Below are 26,557 nucleotides of genomic sequence, written 5' to 3'. Positions count from 1 at the left end.
ATCACGAGTCTTTTTACATTTTTCAGCCTGTACAGAAAATTACAGTGTGATTCTTTTGATTCTGAATATGATTCTGAAAAGGTCACCCGTGTGTTTAAAATGTATGTAGACTAATTAGAACTCTAGAAATTCTGCACACAGTAAAAAAGAATGTTGCATGCATTAACTAACTGAAAAAATGTCTCCATGTCAAAGGTGGTTCTCTGAATCTGCTCGCTGGCTGGTGCTGAATGGCCGTTCTGAGGAGGCACTGAAGCGTCTCCAGCACGTAGCTAAAATCAACGGCAAGCCCGAGATGGCAGAAAAGATCACTTTAGAGGTTTCACATCAGCCTTTCATGTCTGTGTCATAATTAAACACTATACTTAGCGAAAGTTTAGGGTTGTTTTTTAAATGATATTTATTCATGTGATGGCAAAGCTGAATTTTCAGCATTACTCCAGTCTTGAGTGTCAAAATATCCTCCAGAAATCATTCTAATATGCTGGTTTGGTGCTTTTATTATTTTCTATTATTATTATTATAATTATTGTTATTTCAGTTGAAAGAGGTTGTGCTGCTGAGAATTTGTTTGGAAACCGTGATACATTTTATTTTCAGAATTCTTCGATGAATATAAAGTTCAAAAGTTTGATGAATATAGGGTTAATATTTATTTATTAGAATATTTGTAACAATGTGCTTATCAACTGTCATCTTTGATAAATGTAATGCATCCTTGTTGAAGATGTTTAATTTTGTAAAAAAAAAAAAAAAAGAAAGAAATTAAACCCAAACTTTTGACCAGCAGTGTGTGTGTTTTATGGATGTGCTGATGTTTAGGTGCTGGAGTCACACATGCAAAAAGAAATCCAGTCTAGTAAGAAAATGTATACTGCGCTTGATCTCATGAAAACACCAACCATGAGGAAGATATCCATGTGCCTTATGTTCGTCTGGTAAGAATCAATTTGAACATGTCAATGTTTCAATGTCTGTATGCAAGAAACCTTGGATGGTGGTTACGCCTCTTCTTTTATGTATATGTATAAATATAAATACATAAATTAAAAATCAATAATAAAAATGACTACTGTTCTTCCTAACAGGTTTTCGACTAGCTTTGCATATTATGGACTGGCCATGGACCTGCAGAAGTTTGGGGTGAACATCTATCTAATGCAGGTCATCTTTGGGGCGGTAGATTTTCCTGCTAAACTGATTGCTCTTCTGATGTTGAGCTTTCTGGGCCGACGTTTGACACAAGGCTTGTGTCTCCTTGTGTCAGCATCTGTAATATTTGCCAACATTTTTGTTCCTAAAGGTAAGACAATAGCTCTCTTTCTATTATGATGCCAATTGACGCTACAATCATTCACCTAATGCAATGGCTAATCACCTAATGTGATGACACGGATTTTATAAATAATAATTATAAAATTATTTTTAAAAATCAAAAAAAATCTTGGACGTGATTCGAAAAGGTTAAATGGTCCCGGAGAAAAAAAATTGTCACGCTTGTATTCCTTGTGGTAAAAAATGACCAGATTGGAAATAAATGTGAGGTGAATTTCATCTAGTGAAAATTTTTGGTAATGCACCCAAACATAATCTTACTGAAAGCTACATTTTTGAGATATCAAACTCAAATTTGGAACACAACTAAATCTGGCCTTAGTTTTAGAGTAAAACATGTTTTGAAAAATATATTTCATATAAAAATTGAAAACAGTATTTTTGTAAATGTTTCATAACCATAAACATAAACTTCTATAACTTTTTTAACCCCTTAACTGTACGGGACGCCTAAGTTTACGTCACTATATTACAATTAAATCCTAATTTAATCATGACAAACTATATATTGTTGGAAAGGTCTAAGACTCCTTAATGGATATTTCATCACTGTTTTTTGTTACAATTTATGCAGGAACAGTAATAGATGAATTTATGACAAGAGCGCACCTCAAAAAATCGACATCATAACAGGAGTTCTGGCGTTTGTCACAAAAAGTCGACACACACACTTTTAATAATTGAAACTTTGGTTTTCATGCTAAAAGTTCATAATAAAACATTTAATCTAGTATTTGTGAATAAAAAAATATAAAATAATATTATCTTCTAAAAAGTATAACATATATATTATCCTCTAAAATATTATATTATATTTTTTTATCGCCTTTTTTTATTACATTACATATTTTAGTAGTTATCATAAATTAGGTATCATTTGAAAGCTTACGATCTCAGAATTCATCCTGTGAAAACTGTTTTGAAATTGGACATTGTGTTACCATAGAAACGGTACTCTAAATTATTTTATCAGGCTCCTCCCCTTTTGGGCATAATTATGTTTCATAATTTATGATAAAAATATTTTCTAATCTTGACAAAACACATATTGTCAGAAAGGTCTGAGTCTCAAGGTTCCATATTTAGTGACAGAAGTGATATTTGGACAGAAATTTATTAATTTGTTATGTTAGAATGCATACAGTTAAATTCAATGGAATTCAATGACACCCGGTGGCTATTTTTGGTATTACGCCTAAACAAAATCTCATGGGAACTTCAATTTTTGTGATATCAACTTCAAATTTGGAACACAACTTGGTTAGATATATGGCTTTCATTTTATAGTAATTTTTTTGTAAAACATATTTTGTAAAATATATATTTTATATAAAAGAAAAATATTAAATAAATTATATTTGATATATTTGCTTTCACTTCAGCAATAATCTGCTATTTTTCCCCTTTAAAACAAGACCAAACTTAGGTCTATACTCCAAAGCATTCTTGAATTACAACCATTTAAGCTTGAATAGTGCATTTTAATGTACATTCTCAAAAAGGGGGGTGACAGCTAAGTTCACTTATTTCATTTCAGCAATATTATGCCAAGTGTCTTCAAAAAGAGACCAAACTTTAGAGACAATTTTATCACAAGATTTATGACAGTTTAAGTTGTTACTGACTACAAAAACTGGTTACTGGCAATAAGTGGATTATAACTAGAGCATAAATATAATTTAGTACCACACAATCCCCTAAAATACAAAATATGAAATAAAATAAAACATTATAGAACTAAAATATAGTACATTTATTTAATTGAAATCTGAAATTTGACCGCCATGCGAGGAGCACCAGATGGTTAATTAGGTGGTTCAGGTGTGTCTGATTATGGTTGTAGCTAAACTCTGCAGGGTGTCATTATTATAATGGATTTTTATTCTAATGTTTCTTGATTATTAATAAAAGTTGTCATACAGGGATATCTACACCTGTCAGTCACAACATTACAACCACTGACAGGTGAAGTGAATTACATTGATTATATTGTTACAATGCTACCTTGTCAAGGAGTGGAATATATTAGGCAGCAAGTGAACAGTCAGTTCTTGAATTGTGTTGGAAGCAGGGAAAATGCTATAGCAAAAATATCTGAGTTGCTTTGACAAGGACAAAATAGTGATGCTTAGACAACTGGGTCAGAGCATTTCTAAGAAGTCTTATGGGATGTTCCCAGTATTCACATGCGGTATGAAAGCTAGTCCGTCTGGTCTGATCAGATCATACAGCTAGAGTTACTGTAGCTCAGATTGCAGAAAAACGTAATGCTGCCCATGATAGAAAGGTGTAACAACACACAGTATATAGCAGTTAGCATCAGAACTGGGCCATGGAGCAGTGGAAAAAGTTTGCCTGATCAGATGAATCACGTTTTCCTTTAGATCAGGTGGATGGTCATGTGCGTGTGTGGTGAAGAGATGGCAGAAAATCATGGGAAATCTATGGGAAAAAGGCAGGCTGGCGGACACAGTGTTTTGCTGTTCGGCTGGGAGACCTTGGGTCCTGACATTCAAGTGGATGTTACTTCAACACAAACATTCCATTCGGCTGCTAACTCGACAAAAAGTGTTCAGGAATGGATTGAGGAACATGACAAAGAGTTAAAGGTGTTGCCTTGGCCTCCAAATTCCCCAGATCTCAATCTCATTGAGCATTTATGGGATGTGCTGGACTAACAAATCTGATCCATGAAGTGCCCACTTCAAAACTTGTAAGAGTTATAGGATCCGCTGCTAATGTCTTGGTGCCAGAGACCACAGTATATAGTATAGTATATAAATAAATGCACTAATTATTTTTGATCAATAGACAAATTCAGCCTTATACTCTTTAGTCTTGATCAGAGGTGTAACTGGTTGTTGAGTACATTTGAATGTACAGTACACATGCTGTCTGTTCTGCTTTAGCTCCCTATTCACTAAAAAAATAAGCTGATCAGGCAATGGCGCAAATATGCCCCCACAAAATCTATGCTGAATCCATGCAAATGCCAAACAAAAATTCAGAACGTGCAAATCCAGATAAAAATGTATGCAAATAATGCAAAAAATACAAAATTGTATTATTTCCCAAGAAACAAGATTTAGCTAAAAGTTTTGTTATATGTCTTATGTCATGTGAAAACACAAGCTACAATATCACACACACACAGGTGTGTCTAATCTTAATAATTCATACTGACTGGTAATTAAGCTGTTTGTCATTGCAGATATGCAGTTTACAAGGACAGCGCTTGCCGTTATTGGGAAGGGCTTCACGTCATCGTCCTTTACTTGTGTCTACCTATTTACTGGAGAGCTTTACCCTACTGTCATCAGGTCAGAATAAACATAAACTATAGAATCTGTCTGAAGCATCCAAATGTTATAGTTTTGTTTAAACCATTAAGCTCTTATGCAATAATGTACAATATAGTCCCGTGGAATCTTGCAACATAATACCATTGTATATGAATATAGTGGGCTATTCATTCAGTATCATGGTATTGTTATCTTATACCATCATTGTTAAATGGACTGTACAGAACATGGATATTATAGTCCTAAATATAAGTGCCACAGTATAGTAAAATCATCTCGGTTACAAATGTAACCCTGGTTGCCTGAGAAAGGGAATGAGATACAGCATCCTAGGGAGATTTGGGGAACACTCTCAGCGCGACCGGAGTCTGAAGCATGCGTCTAATTGTGACAATAACATTGGCCGGCGACAGTCTTTGACATCACCACTGGTGTGACCAGAGTATAAAAGGGGTGCCTGTAGTACGTCAACAACTTCTTTTGAGACCTGGGCAGGCATACCCAAAGCATGGCAACGAGACGCAGTGTCTCGTTCCCCTTCTCAAGGAACCAGGGTTACATTTTTAACTGAGACGGTCCCTTTTAAATGTGAAAACTCACACTGCATCCTAAGACACTTTCGGGAACAAAGACCGACATCGCAATGCTGTAGGAATGAATGCTGTAACCGCTGACATAACTTCTGTGATTCCACGGAGCTAGGTCCGGAGTCACCTTTCCCCGTCTTAGATGGTACGCACCGGTGGCTGTCGTGAATAATCCCTAGGGCCAGAAACCCCGTCTACATACTCCGTGGGCAGAGCTCAGGGCCTTCGGGGTATTCTTATAAATACCTTCAAGGTAATATGGCCAAGGATAAAGAATATCCTGCTTGTCACTTCAAGGGACACTATACCCCTGATGAGTGGAGGTCTCAGGAAAACCACTCTCACACGAGAGGAGACCTAGCAACACAAGGAGGCTCGCAGAGAGCCAACGACCTGATAGTATCCGAGGGGAGCTCTTCGAATGGAGACCTCAGCAAGCGACTCTCTAAATGAGATCTACGCTAAGGTCTGCTTACCAAGAAGGCTAACAAAAAAGCCTACAACCCAGTCTACTGCCTCCACAAAGCTCTCAGTTCGGAGGCTTCTGCAACCTAACTACGATCTATGTTAAAGATAACCTCACCAAGGAGGCTCGCAGAGAGCCATACAACTTGAACATGTTATGCGGAGCTCTGGGGAGCGGAGGTCTCAGCACGACGACTCTATAAATTGAGAGGAAATCTAACAAAGCTTCCCTAAGGGTGGTTCCACCAAGGAGGCTCACAGAGAGACATGCGGCCCAGCATAGCCTGACCGAGCCTGACCTGACCATGTGAAACCTTGTCATCTGACCTGACCTGACCAGCCTGACCGAGCTCTAAGCTCTAAGACGACTCTTTAAAGCGAGAGGAGACCTAGCTACGTTCTACGCTAAGGACTGCTTACCATGGAGGCTCAAAAAAGAGCCTGACAACTCGATACTGCTATCCAGGGGTGCGTTTTCCGTACAACAACATAACTCACTGCTATACTACCATAGTACGACTGTTTCCTGAAACTGCATTATCGCAAATTGGTCATTCAACCACATTGGTTAATGATTTCACGCAGGTGGTGGAGTAATAAATATTTTTAATGAATCTGTTTGAGATCAATAATGATAGATGTTTTGCTATAAATTACAGACATGGGATCTGAGGCTATTTCTCATTTTTCTCAGTAATTTTGCTTTATTTCCAGATTCAACCATAGGCTCGTTCTTACATACTAGAGCACGTTCGCACATGGGCACTCTTCAAAAACGGTGCTTTACATCTCTTGACAAACTAAAAGACGTAAATTACATTTGGATGTATCCTAAATAAAATATATAGATTGTACTGAATGTCAGCTTGCTTATTTGGCTCAAGATAAGGATTTATTAAGTCCACATGTCATGCAAACAGGTCGAGATCTGTCGTTCCAGCCACACAACTTTGCGATGCTGTTTGCGAATGTTCGTAAGAACCATGGTTTCGAGAAACACTGACAGTTTTCAGTAGCTCTCTATCACCCCGTCTCCTCACACTCGCCTGTTTACTTTCCTAACCAGAAATATGGGGGGAGTACTCTGGGCTCGGGCCAAAATACAGAGCTTGGAGCCCACTCCTCGGACAGCACGCCAAATACGCATACTACTTTACTCTATTTGTAAGTGTGAACTCGTGAATGTAATGAATAGAACTTTATTATTGTATAGTGGTACCAGAAGGAGAGCATAAACACTGCTCAGGTACAATGAGCTGAATGAGAGAAAGCAAGACATGGAAAAGAAAAACACAAAAATCACAAGTTCCCTGTCACGGGTTTGCCAGGCTCTCTCTCCTCCACCACTCAGCGATCCCTCTCACCTGAGTACTAACCACACACACCTGTCACCAATCACTCTCCTCGTCGGCACCGCATAAAAGCACACACATCAGTTCACTCATTGTCTGGCCTTTAACTATATCAATGACGGGGAATTTCCACCAACTGCGGAGCGGCTCCGGAACGGCGGCAGAGTCAATAGGTTTCCATTAAAGTCAATGTGTGTATTTTCACTGACTGCGTTCTGACTCCGTCCCAGCTCCGGAGATCTGCAGCCCTCCGGAGCAGATACGCAGAGCTTCTACTTTTGCCGGATGCCGGAGAGCAATTCAGCACAGGGCAGATTGTGCGGGACAGGAAGTCAAGCACAGAAACAAAATAAAACATCCGGTTAATTTTTTTAATAAAATACACCATAGTTGGCTAACAATGCTTTTAGGAAACGCACCACAAGCAGAGCTCTGGGGGCGGAGTCCTCAGCTGGATGACTCTCTAAAGCGAGAGGAAGCCTAGCAACGCTCACCTTGAAGACATTTACCAAAAAAGATCCTACAACCCAGCTTCAGCATAACAACCCTCTATAGCAAGAGGAAGCCAAACTACGCTCTACGCTAAGGTCTGCCTTAAAGGAGTTTAACACAGTTCGTTGTTATGGGAAGAAGGAGGTCAATGTGACCATTAAAGAGGCCAATGTGACACCGTGCTCACGGCGGATCATATTAACCTGAACTACACCTTAAAAAACATAATAATGAGCAGAGACAGGCCTGAAGTGTTACTCCTCTGGATGGAAACAAACTGTTGCTGGTTTTGTGGTCCTGTTTATAGAAACTACATCACGAGATCTCGTGGGTCCTTGTGACTTCAGCTGTCAGTCATGACCGCTGCCATTCCACAACAAATGCGGACCTGGTGGGTATTGAAGGACTGCGGAGCACAGAGCCGACACGCAGCGGAGCTGATCCACAGCCGTTACGCAGTTGGTGGAAATCCGGGGTCATTCCTGTTCTGCCACCACGATTGATATCCTTGTGTATTCTCCTCATGTTTCCCTGTGTTTGTGGTTTATTACCTGTGATGCTCACCTGCTCCAGCCCAGCTTCACTGAGGGTCCGTTTACACGACACCATTTTCAACTAAAAACAGAATACTTTTTATGCATTTATGTGTCATTTACACGACAATGGTATTTTGGTGGCTTGAAAACACAAACTTTTGAAAAAGGGGTTTAAAGTGCAAGTTTTTGAATATGACACCCTTATCATCACTGTGTAAACTACAAAAACGACAACATATGTGAAAACGGTGACGTAATGAACCTGCGTAGGCCATGGAGTGGTGCAGGTATGACTTCACTTTGTTGGGCAAAACGCGGACACAAGTTTGCATTTTAGCACGTCCGGTTCCATCGTCCCGAAGTCAATGGGTTTTTGGTTAAATGGCTGAAATAAGGTATGTGGTGAACACAAGCTTAAGACACTTTCACGTTTTATTCTACGACATAAAATACATCAATATTACCCCACTAATGATTTTTTTGAAGCTGTTGCGTGTCTTGAAAAAGGCAGATGCTTACAAGTGGCTAAATGTGACGACAGAGGCTGTCGAGGAGATTAAACATCATTAAGGTAAACTCAGCACACTTATAACCATAACGATGCTGTAAAAGTGGACTCTTATAAACTATTCTAACGCAAACATTCTGGGAAAATGTTTTTAAGTAACATCTGAAAGAGTTGTCGGAATCTAAGTGATGGTGACGTTGAATTCATGGTACCATGGTGTAGTTCGTTTATACCCTACCTTTAGCTTTTTACTTCTGGCGGCTGCATTTAGGCTTAAAATTTTATAAAAGTTGTGTTCATCTGTCATTGTAAAGTGCCGGAGAAAGCAGGCGGAAGCGAGGATCTAAACGCAAGGTTTTAATGAAATAGACATAGAACAAATAATAAAGAATTTCAGGGATAAAGAAACAAAACCACGATCATGACAAGACTAGAAGCAACCCTTACATGTACAACAACTGACAAAGTAACAAGTGAAACACAAGGGCTATAAATACACAGGGACCAACAAGCTAAACAAGATAACAAGGGGGTGTGGCTAATTAGAAACACCTGGGGATACTAATAAACTAGAAAAACTACAAAGGACTACAAAACATGACACAGAACAGGAAATAACTAAAGTCCACACAAGACGAGGGAAACACAAGACAGGAATCATTACATAGCCCCCCACTTAAGGAGTGGATTCCAGACACTCCTCAGAAAAACAATAGTCCAGGAGGGTGGTGGATCGGAGGCGGATCCGGGGGCGGGATGGAGGGCCAGGCCCATGGAACGGAAGAGGGCCTGGAGACTGCGACAGGACGAGAGGCCAGGGAGGAGCAGCCAGTGCAGGCGACCAGGGCGGAGCAGGCTGTGCAAGCAACCAGGGCAGAGCAGGCTGTGCAAGCAACCAGGGCAGAGCAGGCTGTGCAAGCAACCAGGGCAGAGCAGGCCGTGCAGGCAACCAGGGCGGAGACGACCCTTCAGGCGGCCAGGGCGGAGACGACCCTTCAGGCGGCCAGGGCGGAGACGACCCTTCAGGCGGCCAGGGCGGAGACGACCCTTCAGGCGGCCAGGGCGGAGACGACCCTTCAGGCGGCCAGGGCGGAGACGACCCTTCAGGCGGCCAGGGCGGAGACGACCCTTCAGGCGGCAGGGCGGAGACGACCCTTCAGGCGGCCAGGGCGGAAACGACCCTTCAGGCGGCCAGGGCGGAGACGACCCTTCAGGCGGCCAGGGCGGGGACGACCCTTCAGGCGGCCAGGGCGGGGACGACCCTTCAGGCGGCCAGGGCGGGGACGACCCTTCAGGCGGCCAGGGCGGGGACGACCCTTCAGGCGGCCAGGGCGGAGACGACCCTTCAGGCGGCCAGGGCGGAGACGACCCCTCAGGCGGCCATGGCAGAGATGATCGACCCTCGGACGTCCAGGGCGGAACAGGAGACCACCCCTCTGGCGGTCCTGGCGGATCACACTGGTCCGGAGGTGTATTGCCCCCCCCCCCCCCAAAATTTTCTTGGGGAGGCTCCCCGGTAAAGAGTCCTGGACCAGCGATGAAGAGGGCCTTGAGCTGGGCAGGACCAGCGGCGAAGAGGGCTTTGAGCTGGGCAGGACCAGCGGCGAAGAGGGCTTTGAGCTGGGCAGGACCAGCGGTGAAGGCTCTGTGCTGGACGGGACCAACGGTGAAGAGGACTCTGAGCTGGACAGGACCAGCGGTGAACAGGGCGTTAAGCTGGACAGAACCAGCGGTGAAGAGGACTCTGAGCTGGGCGGGACCAGCGGTGAAGGCTCTGGGCTGGACGGGACCAGCGGCGAAGAGGACTCTGAGCTGGGCAGGACCAGCGGTGAAGGCTCTGTATCGGCAGAAGCGACGTGAACAGTCTCTGGATCAGAAGAAGCGACGTGAGCGGTCTCTGGATCAGAAGAAGCGACGTGAACGGTCTCTGGATCAGCAGAAGCGACGTGAACGGTCTCTGGATCAGCAGAAGCGACGTGAACAGTCTCTGGATCAGCAGAAGCGACGTGAACAGTCTCTGGATCAGCAGAAGCGACGTGAACAGTCTCTGGATCAGCAGAAGCGACGTGAACAGTCTCTGGATCAGCAGAAGCGACGTGAACAGTCTCTGGATCAGCAGAAGCGACGTGAACAGTCTCTGGATCAGCAGAAGCGACGTGAACAGTCTCTGGATCAGCAGAAGCGACGTGAACAGTCTCTGGATCAGCAGAAGCGACGTGAACAGTCTCTGGATCAGCAGAAGCGACGTGAACAGTCTCTGTGGCGGCCATCTTGTCCGAAGACACAGGCTCGGCAGACGTGACGTGAACAGGCTCGGCGTCGGCCATCTTGTCTGAAGACACAGGCTCGGCAGACGTGACGTGAACAGTCTCTGTGGCGGCCATCTTGTCCGAAGACACAGGCTCGGCAGACGTGACGTGAACAGGCTCGGCGTCGGCCATCTTGTCTGAAGACACAGGCTCGTGAAGTTTCTCCACCTCCCCTACAGTGAAGGGGGAACCACAAAACTGCAGGACAAAGTCAATGTACTGTACCAGGGTCCAGCTGGGGTCTTCCTCTGGTAAATTTAAGCCAATGTCCTGTTCTAGTCCACTCCAGAAACAGTCCTTCAGCCTAGTCTCGTTCCCAGGAACGAGATGACTATAAAAAAGGAACTCCTCCACATAACTTTCGATGCTGCGATCATCTTGAAAAATAGAAAAAATTTTGCTCAGTGGGTCCCAGCTAGTACTTGCTAGATCCATAGTCGGTCAGTTGTTCTGTAAAGTGCCGGAGAAAGCAGGCGGAAGCGAGGATCTAAACGCAAGGTTTTAATGAAATAGACATAGAACAAATAATAAAGAATTTCAGGGATAAAGAAACAAAACCACGATCATGACAAGACTAGAAGCAACCCTTACATGTACAACAACTGACAAAGTAACAAGTGAAACACAAGGGCTATAAATACACAGGGACCAACAAGCTAAACAAGATAACAAGGGGGTGTGGCTAATTAGAAACACCTGGGGATACTAATAAACTAGAAAAACTACAAAGGACTACAAAACATGACACAGAACAGGAAATAACTAAAGTCCACACAAGACGAGGGAAACACAAGACAGGAATCATTACAGTCATCATTATCTTGATAGACAAAACTTGAGAGTATCATAAACTTTTGTAGATCACAGAGCTTGTTTTTTTAGCGATAATCCAAAAGCCTATGGGAAAATCCTATTGGGTTTTTGTCGAGGGAACCAGTGTGATGCGAACTACCGGTTGGCCTACAAAGTGACGTCATGCCTGTAAACTTTAGTCTAGAGCCAATTTTTTTATTTATTTTTTTAAATGAAAGGATACAGATATTAACAGTAAGAAATAAGGGGGGCATACAGACATCATCACAAGTGGATATAAGAATTACACCAATTAACCCAATTTAACCTTTTGTCATCATGAAAAATTAAAGGTTCCTTACAACAGACTCCAGGATGATACATGTTTTCGAAGCCTTTGTGTTCAAAGGTTTTTACATTTTCTTAAAAGAAGTAAAACGGGACTTTATATCAAAGGAGAACATTATAAACTTTAGATTACAGTGAATGTTTCTGGCTTTGAAAGACAAAGTAATAATGCAGTATTATCAAGATCAACATCATTAGAATGAAAATCGGACAAAAAAAAAAGATATAAATTAAGTAATTTGTGTCTATAGGCATATGTGCTTCCGGCTCGAGTTTACTGTAGCGTATGTACATCACCAATTACTTGTCTGGCATGAATAATACAGCGTTATTAGTTACGTTTTCATAACATTGTCATCTGTACAAAGAAAAAACTTTTCCGTTTTTATCTCATTGTTGTACATACCCTGAGGTGTGTGTCCTGTCAGCCAGCATCATTATCAGCATATCAGCCATTATTCATCATATCATTCCCTATCATCGTCTGTTTGCTGCTGTTTACCGTGTGTCTGCTGTGTGACCACAATAAAGTGTTTGTCTGGATTCACTTAATACCTTCTCAGTGTGTATTTACTGACAAAGTGAAAATAGCATACTTTCTTAGCGATGGATGCTAATTAACACAGTGCAAATAGAGAGATATTCTATGTACACTATGTAAAAATAGCAGCATTTTATTTGCAACAACTATAAATAGTAGTTAGATACTATTTGCACCTCTGTATTTTAGTACATTATAAAACAGTATGCAATAATAACATATTGAGTGTAAATTATTATATTTATTGAAATAAATGGCGCCTTATTAGGACAATAAATCCCTCCCTACACCTACCAATAGACACTTTATTGTTAAACCGGTAGGCACTTTAATTCACATATTTCTTCATATTTCTTGAAAATAAATGCCTTTCCGAGCTGATATGCGATGGGAAAAGGACGCAGAACGAGTTCGGCAAAAGGCGGATTTGAATTCTGGTTCAAACTCGCGTCAGAAGTATCTTACCTTATAGTCCAGTCATTTTAAGCCAAAATGGGGGTCAACCTTGAACAAATTGCAACAGAAGCAAATTCAACTGATTTTGTATCCTCAATATGTCCTGAGTAAGAAAAAAAAGCCCCAAAGAATCCCATTAGGGGAAAGTTTTGAAAAAGACCCAAATATTCATACGCCTATTCATTCTTTTTCTTACATGATTAGGGTAATTTTTTTAACCTTTAGATATCACCATGAAAATTACTGAGTTGATTACTTACATCAAGACAAACAAAAAATGTATTACAAGTTTTTTTTAATTGTTTGTTAACATGGACAAACGGTGCAGCCTTTATTAATTATTATTGTAGAGATGGGGTTTGGGGCTGGGTCCGTCGGACTGTTTCTGGGGGTTCACTTTTTATTTTACCTACCTTTTTGTCTTCTGCACTCATCCCCCAGAAACAGTCCCACGGACCCAGCCCCAAACCCCATCTCTGCAATAATAATGAATAAAGGCTGGTTTCTAAAGCACTTCTTCCTGCCTCTATGTATTAATGCTCATGGGTAGCCGTAACGGGTTCAATTCAGACCTTAACATTAAGTATTTTACTGTTATATGTCAACAAGATTCAACAAGACATTTTCACCTGGCTATACACAATGTTTAGATCTGTTGTGGTATTTATGCAAATTAGCACGTACGTAATTAGATTATGCACCGTTTGTCCATGTTAACAAACAATTAAAAAAAACTTGTAATATATTTTTTTGTTTGTCTTAATATAAGTAATCAACTCAGTAATTTTCATGGTGATATCTAAATTATTTTTTTTTGTTTTCTATTCACGTGAGAAAAAGAATGAATAGGCTATATTTGGGTCTTTTTCAAAAAATTTCCCTGATGGGATTCTTCTGTTTGTTTGTTTTTCCTTACTCAGGACATATTGAGGATACAAAATCAGTTGATTTTGCTTCTGTTGCAATTTGTTCAACCTTTTTTCATAAAATGACTGGACTATTACTCCCTACGCCACTGCCTCTGATAAATTACAGGCTTTTTTTGTACTTTTGTGTAGCCCAACCAGACATTGGTGGGTGGAGTAAGAGTAAATAGCTTCTAGCAACAAAGAGGACTATTTGCACTTGGTGTAAATAAACACTCTGAAATTTTATTCCATAGTGTAAGTTGAGCAACAACCACCAAAGCTCATGCAGCCTCTTCATTGTTACTCCAGTTTTCATGTTTGCTCCACAGGCAGACTGGCATGGGCTTTGTCTCCACCATGTCCAGAATAGGATCCATGGCCGCCCCTGCTGTCCTGATCTTGGATGAGATTATGCCGGCTCTGCCTAGCATTATATACGGGGGATCCGCTGTAATTGCTGGTTTAATAGCCTTTTTGCTTCCAGAAACCCTCAACATTCCTCTGCCTGAAACCATTGAGGATGTGGAGGAGAAATGGTAACGTCATCTGTTCACATGATCAGTCTCGATAATAAATCAGATCACGTGATTACTAAGTATCGGTTTCACGACTTCGTGTAACACTGTACTGTACATTTCACTCATACAGGGAAAAGAAAAAGCAAAGTCTTCAGGAACAGACACAGAGTGAATCGCTGACCTTGCAGGACTTCAAACAAGATGGAGGAAAATATGAAGAGAACAAGTCTCACCTCCATCCACTGTCAGAGAATCCAGTTCAAATAAAGGAATAGTTATTACACACTGAGACTGTTGATGTTGGCCGTCTCAATCTAGACCAATAAAACTGGACTACAGCTTTTTTATATTATTATTCTTAAAGGAAAATGAGAATGAATTTCTGATTGAAAGCAGTTGATTGCTTTAAAAGTGAAGTGACGTATACATTACATAACGCACTCATTGTTATTCTCCAAAAGTGCATAGGTAATTTATGCGACACTAGCATGATAAACAGACTGAAATTTGAGTCATTATTCACCTGATAATCTTTAATTGTTTTCTTTTTTCCCCCTTTCATGACGTTGAAAAATCATGAGAAGTTGAAGTTAATGCGTAATCGCAGGGATTGATTTTGTTCAGATTTTAAAAGGCACAGATAAGTGAGAAGTCTGATGTTATTATACAGTAAAGTATGCAATGATGCTCAGAAATACCTTCTGGATGATTATTTAAAATGTGAGTAATGAAGGATCTGCAGTCATTTAATTGTGTGAAACTTATGATGCAGAATGATTCTGCTTTTATTGTAATAACTAAATGTTGGTTTACAATAAAGCTCAGTTCATTAGCTAATGCATTATCATGAACTAAAATCGAGCAACACTTTTTTACAGCATTTAATGCTGTAGGTTTGAGCTAATTTATATATATATACCACAAAATTAAGTTTTTATCATGTATGGAAAGTACATACTCTCTCTCTCTCTCTCTCTCTTAAACACGCAAACACGTACAGTTCATTATTTTTCTAATAATTCAACAGCCCGTCGTCATTCCTTACATACTTTATGTTAAAAATGTATTAGAAAAAAATTTTTTTTAATGCTTTAAAAGTTAAAAGCTCATTGTTAAGGTTTTCTCAACATTCAGAGCCTTAAATTACAACTCATTTATCTCCAGTGTTCTGTTAAGTAGGCCTAAATATTGTTAATTTACAAGAAATATTAATATTTCTTGAATCAGTCTTCACTTTGAGTCAGTGCAACTGTGATGGGTGAAAGACATAGCCAATGTTGTTTCCTATCTTTACAATGCTTAATCATAAAACAGATGTACAATAACATTACGATGTCCAGCAATCGAATAGTACATTAATTGGGTTTAAGTGGTCGTTCAATGAGGGCTATTATATGTTGATCCGACTACTTTAAGCATGTATTTAAAGGCATGAAGTTGGTTTGACGTTGGACGTTCGATATTCGCATATTTAGGGACCGTCTCAAAATTACATGCGACATTGGTTTAAACGTTTCTAACTTCAATAGCATTTGAAGACAATGACTTACAGTCATAAAACCAACTGTACATTGTTCACCCAGGTCTCAGGTATGATGCACACCTTTTAGATTTTTGATATTTATGACAATAAACTGCTAAATCATATGCAAATATTGTTATGTATTTCACTACTGTATGGGATCATACACAAAATATGACAATATTTAAAGCTCAATAGCATTTGAAGACAATGACTTACAGTCATAAAACCAACTGTACATTGTTCACCCAGGTCTCAGGTATGATGCACACCTTTTAGATTTTTGATATTTATGACAATAAACTGCTAAATCATAAACAAATATTGTTATGTATTTCACTACTGTATGGGATCATACACAAAATATGACAATATTTAAAGCTCAATAGCATTTGAAGACAATGACTTACAGTCATAAAACCAACTGTACATTGTTCACCCAGGTCTCAGGTATGATGCACACCTTTTAGATTTTTGATATTTATGACAATAAACTGCTAAATCATATACAAATATTGTTATGTATTTCACTACTGTATGGGGTCATACACAAAATATGACAATATTTAAAGTGCAATTAAAAAATGATGATACAAAATATCTTAATATATCAAACATGTTTATTTGTATTCATTTTATTTCCGTCGGCAGCCAACAAGACTCTTTTTTGGCCTTTGACTCTTTTTTGGTACTTGTAGGGAACTGTACAAATACCAGTGACCAATCCACAACTATTTGCATAGGCAGCACTTCCACTCAACCTTCTGAACTCTCTTGAACTTCTTTGGTGACATAGAAAGGCATGCCCCATGGAACCACCTCTTGCAGCGGTGACATTCAATCTGTTAAAAGATAATAATAACTTTATAATAATGCTCAGTAATCAATTACTTCATCACTCAATTCCAATTCAATTTTCTAATGTTCCTAATGTTCCTAATCTAAAGTGAGAATAATTTACTCATTACCAATTTTTTTTTTTTTTACTATGAGCTGATTAAACAATAATAATTGTTACAGTGACAATGAATCAAAAACTTACTATTTTGTATATAGCTTATTAAATATTAACAATGTAGAGACTACAATGTATAAACTATGAATTGACTATACATAATAAATAAATAAATAAATAACAAAAATTGTTGTTAATATGTATGTACTTTATTACTGTATACTTATTATAAAGTGTTACCAAATTGTATAATCAGTGCTACATTACCCACCCAAAATGTTTCAGCACCACCACTGGGGGGTTTTGAGGCAGCACATAATGAGCAACAATGTCCCCTCTTGAATACTGAAAACACAGAGTTATATGTTAGCTGTGTTGACAAATGGTGCATACTGTAAATAGCATAACATACATTACCATATGTTTACTACTTAATTTTTACAGATCTTGTATTCCTCATGTAAAAAAAGAATAGTATTGTGTAACAAAGTGTGTGGTTTAATGTGATAAAACAAATCTACACTTTATGACAGGCGTTTTTGTACAAGAAATAAAAAACCTGAGCCTTTCAGAAGTTCCTCTGCCATCGTCAGTCGCATATGTTTCATTTGCTCCCTGGCTGAGTGTATTGCAAAATGGCAAGGGATACTTGGGAAAGCACCAACAACTTCTTTTGCCATCTACATAATTCAAGATAAGTTAAGGGTTTTTTTTATTTTCCAGGGGAGATTGTTTCACCACATCAGCAACACATACAAAAAAATACATACAAGTCCATAAATCATATTCAGTAGACTATTTGGATCATCTTCATGTACAGTGACTAAATTACTAAATGTAAAAATCAACATTTTGCACCAAATTTATACAAAACTGTTTATTATAAGAATTTGTTTTCACAGTTTATTGAGGAAAACCAACCTGCATTACAAACACTCCACAGCTGTACCCGTCTCGTTGTTTGGAATGGCTAATTAGTCCTTCATTCCATTTTATGTCCACCCAGTCATTTTTATTGAGACAGATTCGTCTCATCTTGAAGAACTCTCTAATGTAAATAAAGACAATCATTAACATACACATTAAATGTAAACAATCTTTGTGTTTGTTACCACTTTGTCGAGTCTAAACCACAGGTGTCAAACTCAGTTCCTGGAGGGCCACAGCCCTACAGAGTTTAGTTCCAACCCTGCTTCAACACACACACACACACACACACACACACACACACACACACACACACACACACACACACACACACACACACACACACACACACACACACACACACACACACACACACACACACACACACACACACACACACACACACACAGTTTTCAAATAAGCCTGAAGGACTTGATTAGCTGATCAGGTGTGTTTAATTAGGGTTGAAGCTAAACTCTTCAGGGATGTGCCCCTCCAGGAACTGAGTTTGACATCCCTCATCTAAATGTAGAGAAAGGTGCCAAATCAGTGACAAATCAGTTTCTGTTGTTCTACACTACAGGGGATGGGGGGGATGTGTCCTGGATCATAGAGTATTTTCCTGATCAAATCCCCACTCTTCTACCCTATATTGTTTTGTCAATTCTCCATTATCCCTACCCCAAAAAAACCACAACAAAAAATACAATTTTTTGTTGTTATTTTGATGTCCTGCACCTGAGCCCAATCTGGGTGTTTGGGCTGTGCATACCAGTTTTGGATTTTTCATTCTACGGTATATAACAAGCAAAAATCTAACCGAAATTTACTGGCTGCATGCATGGATTTTTCTTGTTCATCATGTCCCTTTGGGTCTATGACAAACACCTGGCTGGATGCTGCATGGAGATACTGTGCAAGATAAAAAAAAAGGATTAAACTAAATAGATAATAGATAATTAACAGATAATAGATAACTAAATAGTTAACTAAATTTCATACATGAAACTGTGAAACTAAACATTCATTCATTCATTCATTCATTCATTCTACCTTTGATAGAATGTTTCTCCGTACTTTTTCTCTTTCGTCATTAATTATCACATTTGCTGTGTAGTGATCTAGTACATAAATTTCATACATGAAACTGTGAAACTAAACATTCATTCATTCATTCAACCATTCATTCATTCAACTAATCCAGACTCTTGTGTGTGGTGTAGACACATCCTTTGTTTGTTTATATTTGAATTATGATGGCTGGTATTTGAAGTCTTGGCTCATCTGAATTAATCTAAATTATGAACATCCTCTGAGCCAAGACTTCAAATACCAGCCATCATAATTCGAATAGAGTAACTATGTCTAATCATATAATGTATTAAAAAAGGACCATAAAATGTATTCACCAAAAACATCCAATGATTCTCGTCGACATTCAGGAAACTTATAATTCCCTCGTAGTCATAAAAGTCCACCTGAAATTTCATTGATACATTTCATTGTTTTATAACTGTCTTAATTTTTTTATTATTTTAGAAAATAAAAGATAAAGATTATGTTTACCTTTGATAGAATGTTTCTCCGTACTTTTTCTCTTTCGTCATTAATTATCACATTTGCTGTGTAGTGATCTAGTACATAAATTCTATGTCCCTGGTCACTGTTGTTCACTAACACATGCAGATAGCATTGGATTGTCTAAGATCAAAAGAGAAAAAAATAAAGGATAGTTGCTTCATTCAGTGATTAATTGATATTGATAACATTGTCATCTTTAAATTTCTATATCCTGTTCACAGATTATTTTTCAGTTGCAAAGCATTTCCCAAAGATATGATTTTTTTTTCTTACCTCCCCCATCAGCCATCTGTGTGGCTGGAGTGTTTTCATTTCTGAATGATGGAGGATGTAAGACCTTTTTTTGTCTTTTGACTGTATGATGGCAACAACTATCTCACATGCTTTCTTAGACCACAGAGCTTTGACCTGAAATGGAATATTTGTATATAAAATAAATACTGAGTTACTGTAGTGTAAGCAAGTTTTATTTTCAAATTAAAAATTAAAGATCCACACTTGCGTGTGTCTTTTTAATAAATTACAAACGAGTATGAACAAATTTTTCGTTCTTAATTTATTTCTAAATTTCGATCTTTAATTGCAATTTAAAAAAATTACAATTGCAAAAAAATGTTTCACTGATCTTTTCATCTGATGATAGATCAATGTTTTGAGTTACAGTTTTTCTCAGTCGCTTTGGTGCATTTCTCACATCACTATTTACATTTGCACAACAGTTAGTTCAACCTCCACAACATTTAGTCATTTGTGCACATCATAGTAGCAGTTTCTCATTCCTTCCAACAAATTGCAAATGCTTTTGGACATGCATCAGTTGCTTTCATACAACTCTCTGCTGTTTTATAACATTATCATTTGCTTATGTCATGTCAGTCAAAATTAACTATACTTGTGAATGCTGAATAGTCATTCCATATAAAACTAATAGTCCTCATTTCATTGCTTGAGTCATTACATACAAAAATGTTGAACTAGTTGTCAAAATCTGTCAAGCAAATTTTACACATTTTAAAAAATATATATATATATTTTTTTCTGAAAATGTCTCCTAAACTGAACAATTTCTCTCAGGTGAATCTCAGCTCGTCTGGATGTGCATGAATGATTACAGTACTATGTATGTTGTATGTTCAGTTCCAATATGTACTGCAATATTGTTTCCAGTTGTGCACAGCTCTACCCAAAGGGTGTTTATGTTTGTTGTAAATAAGGGTGTATTCTTTATTTTGCACAATGCTGTGAACAAATTAGAATTGCAAAGAGCATATGCAGTAAAAATGTGAAACATACATATTCAGTGTCTTTTACTCAGTTTCCTCACTAAATACAGTAATGTGTAACTTTACTGTATTTTTCAAATGGCTGTGCAAATAGTATATAGTGCTGTCTTGAGCATTTTCAGGTAGTGTCACCAAGATCGGACTTTTTTGCATTGGAAAACATTTACAGAGTAAACTGTCATAATGAAAACATGACAAAGCCATTTGACTATCTTGTTCATAGACAATGGTGTCAGGACTTTTCATCTTGATGACACTGACACTTTCATTGACATGAATACTTGCTTCTGAGGAATGAGCTATCTCCATTTTGAGCAAGTGACACGCTTTTGCAGGTTATCAACTAGGTTTTGCAGTTTGTAATAATTGTTTTGAGAACTGCATTAACTGTTGTGCAAATGTAAATAGTGATGTGAGAAATGCACCAAAACGACTGAGAAAAACTGTAATATGAACAAAAGCTTTATGGTATGATTGAGAATTTCATAATACCTGGGCTGATGTGACCTCTGACTGACCCTCAGAAGTTTGCTTAGTTTTGCTTCTTTTTGATTTTGGCACTATGTCTGGTGGATCAAAATCAGATTTTTCAGATAGGGGCCCCTTAGCCAATTTCTCCTTTAGTTTGTCAATGGTCTGTTGCTCTTGAGATGCAAGATTATGCACAATCTGATGATAGATAGATAGATAGATAGATAGATAGATAGATAGATAGATAGATAGATAGATAGATAGATAGATAGATAGATAGATAGATAGATAGATAGATAGATAGATAGATAGATAGATAGATAGATAGATAGACAGATAGACAGACAGACAGATAGACAGACAGACAGACAGACAGACAGACAGAGAGACAGACAGACAGACAGACAGAGAGACAGACAGACAGACAGACAGACAGACAGACAGACAATATTAAATGTGTTTTGAGTTAATATGAACAAAAGCTTTATGGTATGATTGAGAATTTCATAATACCTGGGCTGATGTGACCTCTGACTGACCCTCAGAAGTTTGCTTAGTTTTGCATCTTTTTGATTTTGGCACTATGTCTGGTGGATCAAAATCAGATTTTTCAGATAGGGGCCCCTTAGCCAATTTCTCCTTTAGTTTGTCAATGGTCTGTTGCTCTTGAGATGCAAGATTATGCACAATCTGATGATAGATAGATAGATAGATAGATAGATAGATAAATAGATAGATAGATAGATAGATAGATAGATAGATAGATAGATAGATAGATAGATAGATAGATAGATGATAGATAGATAGATAGATAGATAGATAGATAGATAGATAGATAGATAGATAGATAGATAGATAGATAGATAGATAGACAGACAGACAGACAGACAGACAGACAGACAGACAGACAGACAGACAGACAATATTAAATGTGTTTTGAGTTAATATGAACAAAAGCTTTATGGTATGATTGAGAATTTCATAATACCTGGGCTGATGTGACCTCTGACTGACCCTCAGAAGTTTGCTTTGTTTTTCTTCTTTTTGGTTGTGGCACTACTTCTGGTGGATCAAAATACTTTGAATGATGTTTCGCTGATCTTTCAGATAGGGATCTTTTGGCCCATTGCTCCTCTTGTTGGTCAATGGTCTGATGCTTTGGAGATGCAACTTGGGACAGACTACCAAGATTATGCATCATCTGATGTTGTGTATATCTTCCTTGCAGAGAGTTAAACATCTTTGTAATGAAATCAGCTGGACGCAGGAACCTCTTTCGGTGTAATATGTGATTCTTCACAATTGAGAACCACTGCTCCACATGGCAATTTGTCTCCCTTGTTTTTATTTCTTTATTACTCTCTTTGGAGAATCTGCTCAGGTCCCCAAGCAACATGCCACTCCAAAGGGGAAAAATGCCCATGTAGTTGCTCATGAGGAAATTGATTATCCCTGGGCAGTAGAATTCATTATTTGTTCCACTCTCTGTCTGTGTGCACCTGGTCTTCTCTAGAACATCATTGAATAAATGTGTGAAGGGAGATTTGCCACATATTGTCTTGATGTTGCTGCTCCTCTCCATGTCTTCTACGTATGGCGGAAGTGTTTCATCCATAGTAGTAGGTTTGGACTTCAGGATTTTTTGGTCCAGTGTGTTCTTTGCTGCCATAACTGCATTGGACTTGTTTGCTGACATGAACAACATAGCCATATCCTGAAAGTGGTTAAGTGCTTCTTGTAGGGTGGTGCTGTTAAGAAGAAGGCCAAAACAATAGGTGGCATATTCCTTTACAGCATACTCGCCAGTTTTCTTAGCAAATCCTTGAGTTACAGCCTTTATTATATGAGAAGAACAAAGATGGAGCACTGTGAAATTGAAAGCATCTGCACTTTTCACTTTTTGGCTGACAATTAAATGTGCTCTGTTTAAGTAGGATGAGACACTTTCTTTATTGAAGGCCAGGAGGACACTACCAATGAGTGCCCAGCTAAAATCGGTCTCAACCTGGTGGACCTTCCGTGTCGTTATCTGGCCCAGTTGTCTCAGTGTTTCCATCTGCCAAAACGTGAGAGTCGGTATGGAGTGCTCATTTGATATGAACTCAGACACAGGAAGGGGTGGCTTATCTTTTCCCTTTCCAGGGAGAACAAGAGCATAATAGAGAATCCTTTTGGTTTGGTTGGGGATGCGTGACATGACACTGCCTGTAGCATCTAGATGCAATGTGACTGGGGGTGAGTTTTTTAAATGATCTGCCAGTATTCGTAGACCACAATCTGTGTACAAGTGGACACCAAATGGGTCCACTTGTAAGTGTTGGATATAACCTGCCACTTGAGAGGCAGTACCACTGCACTCCTTCATTATCTTCTGACAGAGCATCATCTCCATGATAACATCATCGTGGAGTCTGGTGCTTTTCCTGACTTCGCTAGAGATTACCCTTAAGACGTCCATAGAAAGGCATCTGGAGATGTTGCCAGCCAAGATCTCGTCTGGTGGTGTGTTTCTCAGTGATTTATAGTAGTGCTGGCTTACTCCTTTTTCTAATTCTGCAGCAATTTTTCCTCTTTTGGTGAATTTGGCATTTCTGAATTTTAAATCTTTTTCTTTGTGGGTCACTTCACCAATTCGTAAAACATGGATATCAATATGCTTCTGGCATGGTTTGGGCTTTGTTTGAATGGTAAATTTGTATTTTGCTGAGCAATCTTCAAAAATACAGATGGCAAGTGCCTTGAAATAAGGTGCTCTTTTTTTACGACTCTTCCTGCATTTTACATGCTGATACTTAAATGCCAGTACACAGCAGGGATTTACTTTTGTGAATGCTTCATACAAGACATCTGTCCAGGGCTGTTGTAACTGAGTTAGGCCTGCATGTGGCTTTATTTTTTTCCAGGTTTTTGTTTTTATGGCCACTACAAAACTCTTTGGACCTGGTCTTGTTTTCCTCCATTTTCCCATGTCTGTCTCATCATCATCCTCATCTTCATCTGCAGTTTTGTTCCTGTCTCCAGCCTCATCTTTCCTGTCACAATCATTGTCCCTTCTTTTCTCTGTACCGATCATCTGACTGTTCCCTGGACTTGTATCATCATTATCCTCATCTTCATCTGCAGTTTTGTTCCTGTCTCTAGCCTCATCTTTCCTGTCACAATCATTGTCCCTTCTTTTCTCTGTACCGATCATCTGACTGTTCCCTGGACTTGTATCATCATTATCCTCATCTTCATCTGCAGTTTTGTTCCTGTCTCCAGCCTCATCTTTCCTGTCACAAGTATTATCCTCGTCCCTCCTTTCCTTTGTCCCTTCACTTGCCTCATCAACTTCATAATTTTTCTCAACATTTTCCCTATCTTTAAATAAAAAAATTTAAAAAATATTTGGGTCAATCCCTAACTGCATTTTCTCTAATTGCTTAATAGCTTGCATATTAATATTACTATTATAAAGCACACATTGATACCTTATTCTGCATGACCATATTCTAACCCTAACCTCCCTTAATCCTAAACTTAACAACTACCTTACTATTAATAAGCATTCAATGCTTGTGTAATAAGACATTAGTTACAAGCTAATGAATAAGATGGCAATATGCTATAAAGTAGTTTATTAACTAGTTGCTTATTAGCATGCATATTTAGAATGTTGTCTTTTTATTATTACTTGGTCTGCATGACTATATTCTAACCCTAACATCAAATGTACCAACAACCTGACTAGGAGGTAATCGGGACAAAAGTCATAGTCGCATATACATTAAAACTAAAGATACAATATGTTCAGTTATTTAACTTTAATTACAATGAAAATGACTTATTAATTGCCATTTAAGTGGAATTACTGAACATAAATATAAAAGCTTGATAAAAAATGCAAATTTTAGAAGAAAAATTCAGATGGCACTTAGACACTTTTGCATCTGAAGTCTTGTGTACCATTTTACATAGCTTATTATAGCAGACTTTTATAGCATATTACCATCATAAATATTAGTGTGTAACTAATGTCTTACTAAACACACACATACTGTACTTAAACACACTTACTTCCACTATATATATATATATATATATATATATATATATATATATATATATATGTACTTATTATATACTTATTAAACACACCATCAAAATCAATATAATATAATATATATAGCATTTACACAGGATTGATGCTTGTCATTTGGTAGTGGCAGTAAGTGTTTGTGTAATAAGACATTAATTACAATGTAATAACAAGGTAATAACTATGATGGTAATATGCTATTATGGCACATGGCTCAGATACTGCCAGGCTACTTGGAAAAAAAATAGTTAAGCTAACTACTTAGCAATATATTTGTATTTAGCTACCCCCTAAAACTGAGAAACACTAAATACTCAAATAAATATGATATTTACCAGAACTGCCTGTTTGAAGCACCTGTTCTCGAACACCTTTCCTGTCCTCGGTCCAAACAGTTTGCAGCCATTTAGCCAGTTTTCTGTCCGGTGAGTGGGAGTCGAAAACGGCTACAGCAAGGGTGGACCACTTTACCTGTCCTTTTCCCACGCCATGTCTGAAAAATGTCTGAATTATTTTTTTTCTGCCACCAGCCTTTGCCCAAAGATCATTTTCTTTTTTGTGTTTCCCTTTTTTATATCTGGCCATGTTAACTGTGACTGCAGTATGCTAACAGCATGCAAATCTTAATTGATTCTTGACCCTTCCCCCGTTGCTATACAACGGAGAGGAGCCCCTCCCCCGTTAGAGGAGGGGCTCAGAGTCAATCAAGACAGTTCCTAGAACTTAGAAGTCCCTCCACCAGGTCATATGCCATTTGTTGTGCCACCTGACACCTGGGTGAACAATGTACAGTTGGTTTTATGACTGTAAGTCATTGTCTTCAAATGCTATTGAGCTTTAAATATTGTCATATTTTGTGTATGATCCCATACAGTAGTGAAATACGTAACAATATTTGTATATGATTTAGCAGTTTATTGTCATAAATATCAAAAATCTAAAAGGTGTGCATCATACCTGAGACCTGGGTGAACAATGTACAGTTGGTTTTATGACTGTAAGTCATTGTCTTCAAATGCTATTGAGCTTTAAATATTGTCATATTTTGTGTATGACCCCATACAGTAGTGAAATACATAACAATATTTGCATATGATTTAGCAGTTTATTGTCATAAATATCAAAAATCTAAAAGGTGTGCATCATACCTGAGACCTGGGTGAACAATGTACAGTTGGTTTTATGACTGTAAGTCATTGTCTTCAAATGCTATTGAGCTTTAAATATTGTCATATTTTGTGTATGACCCCATACAGTAGTGAAATACATAACAATATTTGCATATGATTTA

General features: G+C 38.5%; 2 protein-coding genes across 2 annotated transcripts in view; one reads left to right on the top strand and one right to left on the bottom strand.

Moving 5' to 3' along the window:
• oatx (organic anion transporter X) overlaps window positions 1–15,281 on the top strand; it is a 48,447-nt gene extending 33,166 nt beyond the window's left edge. The window contains exons 5-10 of the mRNA XM_082141312.1: window positions 196–319; window positions 823–938; window positions 1,089–1,303; window positions 4,547–4,655; window positions 14,261–14,467; window positions 14,580–15,281. Of these exons, the coding sequence (XP_081997438.1) occupies window positions 196–319; window positions 823–938; window positions 1,089–1,303; window positions 4,547–4,655; window positions 14,261–14,467; window positions 14,580–14,724 (916 nt within the window). The 3' untranslated portion in view covers window positions 14,725–15,281. The remainder of the gene's footprint in view (window positions 1–195; window positions 320–822; window positions 939–1,088; window positions 1,304–4,546; window positions 4,656–14,260; window positions 14,468–14,579) is intronic.
• Window positions 15,282–16,412: 1,131 nt separating this feature from the next.
• On the bottom strand, window positions 16,413–21,753 carry LOC309476827 (uncharacterized protein). Its single transcript, XM_082139966.1, has 10 exons — window positions 21,702–21,753; window positions 21,210–21,386; window positions 19,708–19,842; window positions 19,420–19,554; window positions 19,263–19,331; window positions 18,674–18,765; window positions 17,848–17,974; window positions 17,486–17,606; window positions 17,198–17,271; window positions 16,413–16,813 (listed from the first exon to the last, which is right to left on the bottom strand). The coding sequence occupies exons 3-10, from the start codon at window positions 19,744–19,746 to the stop codon at window positions 16,703–16,705; spliced, it is 768 nt and encodes a 255-aa protein (XP_081996092.1). The 5' UTR covers window positions 19,747–19,842; window positions 21,210–21,386; window positions 21,702–21,753; the 3' UTR covers window positions 16,413–16,702.
• Window positions 21,754–26,557: the final 4,804 nt, after the last annotated feature.

Source organism: Leuciscus leuciscus, assembly GCF_965113295.1.
Source record: "Leuciscus leuciscus genome assembly, chromosome: 16".
Lineage (NCBI taxonomy): Eukaryota > Metazoa > Chordata > Actinopteri > Cypriniformes > Leuciscidae > Leuciscus > Leuciscus leuciscus.
Note: the sequence above shows the minus strand (reverse complement) of the source record. Positions and strands in the feature narration are given on the sequence as shown.